The sequence below is a fragment of the Herpailurus yagouaroundi genome, unplaced genomic scaffold (genome assembly GCF_014898765.1).
Source record: "Herpailurus yagouaroundi ecotype Mexico unplaced genomic scaffold, PumYag 217, whole genome shotgun sequence".
In the NCBI taxonomy this organism is placed as follows: Eukaryota; Metazoa; Chordata; class Mammalia; order Carnivora; family Felidae; genus Herpailurus; species Herpailurus yagouaroundi.
In genome coordinates this window covers 4,401,966-4,411,690 of record NW_024412448.1, presented here as the reverse complement: position 1 = coordinate 4,411,690, position 9,725 = coordinate 4,401,966, and the positions used below count along the sequence as shown (strand labels likewise).

At 54.4% G+C, this 9,725-nt stretch overlaps 1 protein-coding gene across 5 annotated transcripts in view; it reads right to left on the bottom strand.

Moving 5' to 3' along the window:
• Positions 1-9,725, bottom strand: part of RNF213 (ring finger protein 213) — a 117,994-nt gene that overhangs the window by 81,143 nt on the left and 27,126 nt on the right. For all 5 annotated transcript variants that reach the window (XM_040456612.1, XM_040456608.1, XM_040456609.1 and 2 more), the window contains 5 exons: positions 8,493-8,749; positions 5,986-6,183; positions 3,626-3,848; positions 3,047-3,102; positions 2,151-2,304 (listed from right to left, as the gene is read on the bottom strand). In XM_040456612.1, coding sequence (XP_040312546.1) covers positions 2,151-2,304; positions 3,047-3,102; positions 3,626-3,848; positions 5,986-6,183; positions 8,493-8,749 — 888 coding nt within the window. The remainder of the gene's footprint in view (positions 1-2,150; positions 2,305-3,046; positions 3,103-3,625; positions 3,849-5,985; positions 6,184-8,492; positions 8,750-9,725) is intronic.

Below are 9,725 nucleotides of genomic sequence, written 5' to 3'. Positions count from 1 at the left end.
GCCCTGGCCCTTGTACAAGCTCTGACCCTGGGGTCACGGGCCCTGGCACTAGGGTCCGGGCTCTGGTGCTGCCTCCCCCCACCTGGACATCTACATGAAGCAGATGGGCAAAGAGCCTCACCTCAGCAGAGGCCATGCCCCAAAGCCCCAGGAAGGCCCTCCCAGCTCAGCGCTAGCCTCTGTGCTTCGGCAGTGCCCCGCAAGGTCAGTATAAGTGTCAGGACCCACACCTGGATCAGCTGTCACTCCGCCCTCCGGGGGGCTCCCCGAGAGCCACCACATGCCCCCCCCTCTGCCCGGTGGCCAAGCAGATTGGGTTCCTGCCCTGCAAGCTGATGCTGTGGAGGAGTGGGCAACGGCTCACAGACAGACAGACAGACAGGCAAGCATCTGCTCACTAAGCACGTAGGTGCCTAGTGGGGAAAATGCCAGGTGTTCTCTGGGCACATGAAGGTGACTGTACCCAGCCTAGGGCAGGAGGGGGCTCTGTCCGTAAAGACGGGGGGGGGGGGGGGGGAGGCCCACCCGGCCAGCGCCGGAACAGTGGATGCCAAGTGGGCGCCATGGTTCTCAGCTGAAAATTGGGACACACCCGCCCTTGCCTGAAATCCCCAAATGGCACAGCACCTACTAGAACAATCCAGAAGCTCAAGCATGGTGTGCCTGCCCTGTGATCTGGCCTTCTCTACACCTTGGCTGCATCTCCAGCCACACTCCACTCCCTGTGGGCCCTTGAGAACAGCAAGTTTCCTCCTCCCCAACCCTGTGGGGGCTCTTCGCTCCTCGTAGGAACCCCAGCCCTGCCCTCCGTTCCCACGGCACCTTATGGACCCTCCAGCCTACCGCCTGTCACCTGTGCCACACACGTTCCCTGGGTGGCCCCCACGAGGCCCCCTTTCTCTTTTCCATCACCTACACCGGGCACAGGGCCGGGCAGAGACGGGCAGGACGTGGACAGCCCAAGGCCGAGCACTAGTCTGAAGCATTCCCACACTCCTGGCCTTTCTGCATCTGGTGTCCCATAAATGCACTTAACCCCCTGTGTCAGGACCCACCCAAAAGCTTGTTAAAAACTGATCATACACTTTTGAGTTCAGTTTTGCCAGGCTTTTTGTTTCTATGGCTGGGGTAGAATATTTTCACCATATTGTAGATTACACCAGTCTGAGAGTCCAACCACCACGTAAGAGCTTTCTCTGTGGGAAAACGTATATACTTATTTTCCCGTACGTTTATGGAAGTGGACACCTGCCCGTGATTAAAGTTTAAACAACAGCGGTTTCCACAGAATCCTCTTACCAACATTTATCTTAAAATGTGTCTCTGGTATTCGAAAGAAGAAAAATTAAAAGAATAAACTCAAAACACACGCAGAATTCTTTTACGTCGCTAACGTCCCAGCTCTGGCTCCTACTCCGGTCAGCAAGCAAACGGTCAGTCTGAACATAAAGTCTCCTATCACCTGCAGGGTGATGCCCAGGATCTCAAGTGTACTAAGAGTACAACGCGGAGAAAGGAAGAAAGGTCTGCCACGAGCAGGGAGGGGTGTGAGTCCCAGACATGCAGGGGTGAGTGAATCAAGCAGGCACATGAAGCAGAGTGTGCGAAGACGGGCAAAGCTCATCTTGGGCGGCAGGAAACAGAAGAGGGCTCCCTTTGGGAGGCACGCAGCGGGAGAGGGAACAGGGCGCCGGGGTCTCCCTACAGCTGGATCCTGGAGGGGGCATAAGGGCGTGCACCTGTGTGCAGAGGCGTGGAGGTGTGCCTGTTGGGTGCGTGCACGTGGCCGCTGTAGTTAGATACTAGTGTGCAGGAAATGAGGTCAAGTGGGAAAGACCACGCCCGGACGTGCGTTCTGGGCGCACATCCACACTGCTCTGGAGTTAACCCCTGCACTGCCTGCCTCCTTCCCTCCCTCCAGTGGAAGCCCGCGGAGGGTAAGGGTGCAGACGCCAGCTCACCAAAACATCCTCGGTGCACAGAACAGAACCCAGCACAGGGCAGGTGCCCAACGTACATTCTGAGGACGCTGTCACCCATTCTGTGGCCCTCTAGCAATCCTAGAGCCAGCCGATCTCCCTCCTGGAATTGAGGCCGCTCGAAATTCCAGTTATCGTGGGCGCGACACTGTGTGTGTGGGTTCCACTTACCACTAGAGATTTAAGTATAATAATTCTGCGAACAATCTCGGCAGATAAGGCAGGCAGCTCATAAAACTTTGGGTCTTTTGTGATTCTGCAGATAGTCTCGTGAAGTTTCAGGCACACAGTCAAGTAGGACTGTACCAAGGGCTCCTCAAGAATCCTATCCCGCAAAGAGTTAAGAGAAATCGTTGAAGTAATTTAGGAGAAATGAGACAACAGTACCCGTTAACCGTGATGCGTTCCTTCCCTTCCAAATCCCTACGAGTAAGGCAAAAAAAGAAACCTAGGGATGTGTGTCACCGCAGGTTAAGGTACTACGTAAATTTGAAAAAAAAAATCAGAAAAGTACAGGGAGAGAGGGAGTGAAGACAGTGCTAGAACACGTACGGTGGATGGAGTCTCTTCCAGCTCTGTGGGGACCAGGCCCCGTCATCCCTGGCTGGCACATGGCCAGAGCCAACGGGGGCGAGGTGCAGCAGGTGACATGAGAGAGGCACTGTGAGGGTGCTTCTGTGACTGGCTCGGGGGAGGTCCTGGGGCCACTGGGGCTTGACATGAATGGCGATCTGACGCCCCCACCCTGAACACCCTGAGAATCCAGGGGAGGCGATACCGCCAAGTGTCCCGAGAATTCAGGACACCTGACGCCCCACGTGTGTGTTTCCGTGTAGTCAGCTGGCCTGACTTGCAAGAAACCATGCAGAGACCAGATGTTAAAGAAATGCGGAACACGAGCATGGATATGCAATGCGGTGATCGTTTGGATACGGATGGAAGACAATGTGGGGGAGAAAAGAGCACTGACAGCTCAAAAAGGCGGTGGGTGAGGACCTTCTGATCCCGCGGCCAGTGGGGGGTGACCTCGCGCAGGAGAAAGTCCGCATTTCGCTTTTTCTACTTACCTGTCCTGATAAATGTCCAGGAGGTGGAGCAACATTTGAAACGTGTTCTCGGTGTTCTGGGGTGGCCAAGAAAAAAAACAAAACAAAACAGGACAAAGTGACGCCACCGCGTTTGCGAAGACAGAACCCAGAAAACCCGACGTGGATAGAGCAGAACGATGGATTCCTTTCTTTCTTGCTACCAACGAGTTTTAAGGTGCTCGAGAACCAACCTTCTATCGTCTCACAAGGGAAATTCAGGATTTAAAATTTGGCCATTTCCCGCGCCCCCCAAAACGGGAAAGGAGGGACCAGCTGTGACGGAGCGGCACGTGGGGGAGCCCCGACCCCGTCCGCCCGCCCCTACTGCACAGCCTGAACGCCTCCCGGCCGTGGCTTTCGGGAACTCTCCGGAAGCAGAGGAACTGCCATCAGAGCGGCCCCACAGCCCGGGCGAAGAGCCACGCCACCCAGGCCTCTGGCTTCTAAGTGTTTCGTCCTGCCAGGACCGCAGAAAAGGAGAATCACAGGCTCTGAACGTCTCGCTTCTGATCTGCTTTTGCTAAGCGTCTCAAGAGCCTGCTGCTCTGGACAACAGACCTTGAAGTCGCTGAAGGAGAGGTTTGTAAGCCTTTGAAACCGGTACCACGTCCCCAGAAGGCAGTCCAGGACGCAAGTGGGGAAGACACTCAGATGGTCCATGAAGTTCTCCATATAGTGAACGAGGTTGCACAGGGGCAGCAGACTGAACCAGGACCGGAAGAGAAACTCATCTACGTTCAGCAAATGCCTTTCCTTTCCCATGAGCTGAACTAAGTGACTCCTGTAGGGACAGAGAAGGAGCAGCAGTGAGATCAGGAAACACAGATGGAGTTAAGTAACGTCAGAAGAGACTTATAAAGTCCAAACTTCAAAAATAATTTAAACGTCGGGGCGCCTGGGTGGCTCAGTCAGTGAAGCATCCGACTTTGGCTCGGGTCACGATCACGCGGTTCACGAGTTGGAGCCCCGCGTCGGGCTCTGTGCTGACCGCTCGGAGCCTGGAGCCCGCTTCCGATTCTTTGTCTCCTTCTCTCTCTGCCCCTCCCTCGCTCAAGCTCGCTCTCTCTCTCTCTCTCTCTCTCTCTCTCTCAAAAATAAACGCTAAAAAAAAAGAAAAGAATTCACCAAAGCGGATGAAAGTTGAAGATACGACGCTGAGTGAAACCAGCCCGTCTCCAAAGGACAAACATGCTGATTCCACTGACGAGAGGTCCCTGGCGTGTGCAAATGCACGGAGACAGACAGCAGGACGGGCCTTACCAGGTGCGGGCAGGGGAAACAGAGTCGTTGCCTAACAGGGACAGAGTTTCAACATGGGAACAAGGAGAAAGCTCTGGCCGGGGCGGCACACCCGTGTGAGTATGTGGGATGCCGCTGACCTACGCTGAAAATTATTAAAAAGCCAAATTATAGGACGTGTCTCTTTTTACCACGGCAAGAAATTGCACTAAGAATTAAGCACTGTTTCCAGCTTTATGCAGCTGTAAGTGGCTTAGATCCCTTGTGTGCCAGGTGTGGAGTGTGTTGATTTGACACATTTATACACTGACCGCCTTCGCTCTACCCAGCACCTGCATCAAGTCACATAGTTACGATTTCTTTGTTGTGCTGAGAACAGTGAAGATCTACTCTCTTAGCGACACGGAAACGTGTCTAATACACTCCTACCAACTACACTCACCAGGCCGTAGAGTGGGCTCCCAAAACTTCTTTATCTTCTACCTGGAAATTTGTGTGTGTGTGTGACTGGGCGTATCTCCCAACTTTTTTATCCGCTCATCGGTGGGCACTAGGCTGTCCCCACGCCGTGGCTATTGTGAATATTGCTGGAGCGGACATGGGGGCACACGTGCGTCTCTGAGATCCTGATGTCGTCTCCGTGGGCCAGACGCCCACAAGTGAGACTGTGGGATCATATGGTGGTTCCACTGTCAACTTTTTTTTTTTAATTTCTTTTTTTAATGTTTATTTTTGAGAGACAGAGAGAGAGAGAGACAGAGCATGAGTGGGGGAGGGCCAAGGGAGAGGGAGACACAGAATCCGAAGCAGGCTCCAGGCTCTGAGCCGTCAGCACAGAGCCCGACGCGGGGCTCGAACTCACAAACCGTGACATCGTGACCTGAGCCGAAGTCAGACGCCCAGTTGACTACTGAGCCCCCCAGGCGCCCCTCCACCGTGAACTTTTTAAGGAACCTCCATACTGTCTTCTACGGGGGCTGCAGCGACTTACGAATGAAGCATCTTGATGAGCGAGTAAGTAAATGCTCCACATCAAACAGTCCAAGTGGACCCAGTGAAGGTCCTTAAATCATGACATTATACGGTGACACTGTACTAGAGACACCCCAGAAGGGGACAGCTGGAAGGCACATAAAGCCAGGTGCCACAGAAGTCACAGAAGGGCTACAAAGAACATCTGATAAAAGTTCGTGACCCACTAAAGGCCGTGTCTGCCTGAAAGACAAGATCTTTAAGACCAAGGCTGGTGTTTGTCATTTTCCATTGTTAACAACTGAATTTCTCCAGACAGTTGATACACCACTGAAGGGTATTTAAAATACATACAATTAATCTTTTTTTTAAAAGCTTTTTCATGTTTATTTTAAGAGAGCACACCAGCAAGCATGCTCCAGGGGGAGAGAGACAGAGAGAGAGAAAATCCTAAGCAGGCAGGCTCTGAGCTGTCAGCAGGGAGCCCAACATGGGTCTCGATCCCGTGCACCGTGAGGTCACGACCTAAGCAGGAGCCAAGAGTTGGACGCTTACCCTACTGAACCACGCAGGCGCCCCCGAAGAAGTCATTTTAAAAGAAGTGTCGCCCAAAGCAGGAATGTGTGCACGGGGGAGCCTATCGAAGGTTCTAGAAGCACAGCTGTCATCCCAGAACTTACAGATACAAGTGTGGCTCTCCAACTTACCGATCTGCCTTTTTTTCCCGGAACTCCGAGAAGGGGATTCCTTCCAGGGCCGCCCAGGTGTCTTCAGGCTGTATCCTGGAGTCCTTTCCTTGAGGGGTTGGTGCCACGCAGTGGTGCAGGACAGGCAGGGTGAGCACCCAGAGGTCAACCGCCTTCTCTATGCACTGTCGGCAAAAGTTGACCAGGAATAACCGCCACCTGGGAAGGGAAGAGAGAGCCCACAGCGACCTGAGGATGGCCAGTGGCTTGCCCTGGGGGGTCTGATGACCCCTCACACGAGAAGCAGGAGAACACAGGGGTGGCCGAGAAGAGCGACCAGCCCCGGGAGAAATATGGTTGCCAGGGACGTAGGGGCTCACCCCTGGCACCCACCCCTCCCGGCATCAGGCTCTCGCTGAAGCCCTGTAGCGACCGACCATCCTCCCTGACAGTGGAGGGAACAGAGGTTTGGGAAAGCTCTGTGATCTATGAGCCCAGACCCTCCGGCTACAGTAAATCCAGATACAAAGCCATATAAAGCCGCTCTGTAAGCACAAGGAGAAACGTGCAAACGATACAGGGCACACTCCCTACGGTCGCAAGATACTGATGCTGGCCGGCTCTTTGAGCTTTGCCCTTGCACAAACTTTGTACGTGTGTCACCAACGCCTGGCTCTTAAAACACGCAGAGCAGCGCTGGGTAGCTCAAGTTTGTAAAACCGAGAAGCAGATGTCCTGATAAGACGCATCGTTCAAGGAAGCCCACCTTCCGTTCCCCGCAAGCTCCATGCGCAGAGCCGCGGAGAAGACCTTGCAGGAGCGCTCTGTAATCGAGGGCACCGAGGTGGCCCCCGCCACCCAGGGAGAAGCAAGCTCCTTCGGGCCAGGCCGGAGCCTCTACACCGAGAGCACCCTTGGCCCAGCACAGCGGACCCTTGTGTGTCCGAAACTGAACATGTGGCCACAGAGGCTGCAGGGGGAACACCCCCGTCGCTTCCGCAGACGACCTTGAGGCGAGCCCTGCAGTCAATCTTCGAACCCCAACCTCTCAAACACATGCATGCAGGGGTGATAAAGGAAATTCTCAAGTTTCCGTGCTCATGGACACAGCTCCTGGGCTCCCTGGGAAGCTACCCTGTGGCATTTACCACATTCAACATGACTCGGCAAAACTCAAAACCTGGCCCTGTTTCTGCCCCCAGCACACAATGTTCGTTGGCTTTTAAAGTAAGTAAATAAATAACCAGGGGCGCCTGGAGGGCTCAGTCAGTTAGGCGTCCGACTTCAGTTCAGGTCATGATCTCACAGTTTGTGGGTTCGAGCCCCACCTCGGGCTCTGTGCTGACAGCTCAGAGCCTGGAGCCTGCTTCGGATTCTGTGTCTCCCTCTCGCTCTGCCCCTCCCCTGCTAGCACTCTGTCTCTTGAAAATAAATAAACATTAAAAAAACTTTGCTTTTAAATAACCAGAAAAGAGCATTCCAAACATAAAAATAAGAAAAAAGAAAAAAAAACACCTCCCGGTTCCCTTAAGTCTTGCACATACTAAACACATAAAGTCTGTAACTTTCTGGACTGTCTTGATGATCCGTAACTCTTCGTGTAAAAAAACACACATAACCCTACACCACATTCCTTCCTGGGGGCACACGTGCTCTCGTGGTGGAACATGGGCTCGAATAAAATGCTTTCCCTCTTTTGTTTTTTTAAGATTCTTTTTTTTTAATTTTTTTTTTCAACGTTTATTTATTTTTGGAACAGAGAGAGACAGAGCATGAACGGGGGAGGGGCAGAGAGAGAGGGAGACACAGAATCGGAAACAGGCTGCAGGCTCTGAGCCATCAGCCCAGAGCCCGACGCGGGGCTCGAACTCACGGACCGCGAGATCGTGACCTGGCTGAAGTCGGACGCTTAACTGACTGCGCCACCCAGGCGCCCCTAAGATTCTATTTTTAAGGAAACCCTGCACCCAATGTGGGGCTCGAACTCACAAACCCGAGATCAAGGCTCCACAGACTGAACCAGGCAGGCGCCCCGTTTCCTTTTAATTTGAAAAAAAGTTTCTTCATTTGGGTCGACGGTAAGGCGTGATACACCAGAAAGCTTCTCAAAAGCAAGATATTCCAGGGGCGCCTGGGTGGCTCGGTCGGTTGAGCGTCCGACTTCGGCTCAGGTCATGATCTTGCCGCTTGTGAGTTCGAGCCCCGCGTAGGGCTCTGTGCTGACGGCTCAGGACCTGGAGCCTCTTCAGGTTCTCTGTCTTTCTCTCTCTCTGCCCCTCCCTCGCTCACACTCTGTCTCTCTCTGTCTCTCAAAAATAAACAAACATTAAAAAAATAAAAATTTAAAAAAAAAAAAAAAAGCAAGATATTCCAGTAGAAAAGTAATAAAAGTGAAGACAATACATACGTGAGGAAAAAGTCTAGACAAATAAACACTGAAGCGACGGATGTGTAAAATCACGGGCAGTCTTTCTTTCCTGGACACACACCTACACATGCACGCACACCCACACACACACACACAATACCTCAGACGTGTTTCAAAAATGTGGCTGAGGTCGCGGTGAAGGTCGCCAGGCGAACAGGCGTCCAAATAAAGGAGGTTACAGAGCCAGGCCAGGTCACCCTCCAGCATGGGTAAGTCAAATGTTTCCACCGAAAACAGGAGGATCAGTCCCATTCTCAGTCTGCTCCTCACTGGGTGGTCTTCAGGCTGAAGGTCCCCGCTTCTTTCCAGAAATGGCTCAGACCGCTTTTTCAAATACCACCACAGGTTTTTCTTCACCTGACCCCAGGAGGGAAGGAAGACATAACTGCGGGGCTGTGAGTGTCAGGGGTGTGAAAGCCGCCCCATCATCGCCCTCTGTTCCATGCTACCTGGGCGGGGGGCCAAGGCCTATGAAGGGCGTACACAGCCCCATGGAGGGGTGACCCCACTGCCCTGCCTCCTCACCAGACCCTGAGCACCCCCACTTCCCCGGGCCTTTGATGGGAGCCACCACCAAGGGTGCAGTCCCGAACCCTGCATGGGGGAGGGGCCCCCCACGCTTACAAGGTCCCAACTGTCATCTCAGGCATGGCCGCAGGTCTGTCTCAAAACTGCCAGGGCCCTCCCACAACGCGGGGGGGGGGGGGGGACGGGTGATGGAGAAGGGTTTCCACTCCTTCTTTCCGCTCTGCCAGAGGCCAGGTGAGGAGGTGGGACCAGGTGAGGAGGTGGTGCTAGGTGTGGAGGAGGGGTGGGGCCAGAGGGGGAGGAGGGGTGGGGCCAGTGTAGGAGGTGGGGCCAGGTGCGGAGGAGGGGTGGAGCCAGAGGTAGAGGAGGGGTGGGGCCAGGAGGGGCAGAGCCAGGTGTGGAGGAGGGGTGGGGCCAGAGGTGGAGGAGGGGTGGGGCCAGTGCAGGAGGTGGGGCCAGGTGGGGAGGAGGGGTGGGGCCAGGAGGGCAGAGCCAGGTGTGGAGGAAGGGTGGGGCCAGGTGTAGTGAAGGGGTGGGGCCAGATGAGGAGGAGGGGTGGGGCCAGAGGGGGAGGAGGGGTGGTGCCAGGTGAGGAGGAGGGGTGGGGCCAGGCGGGGAGGAGGGGTGGCGCCAGAGGGGGAGGAGGGGTGGGCCAGGCGGGGAAGTGGATGGGGTGAAGGAGGAAGAAGATCCCCAGGCAGTGGTGCTTGGAGTGTAGGGAAGTTGAGGTAGGTCCTTCTGCCTGCACCTGCTCCTCAGGGCAGCTCCTGGCCAGTAAGAAGAGGGGGTTGGGGGGGATCTGACC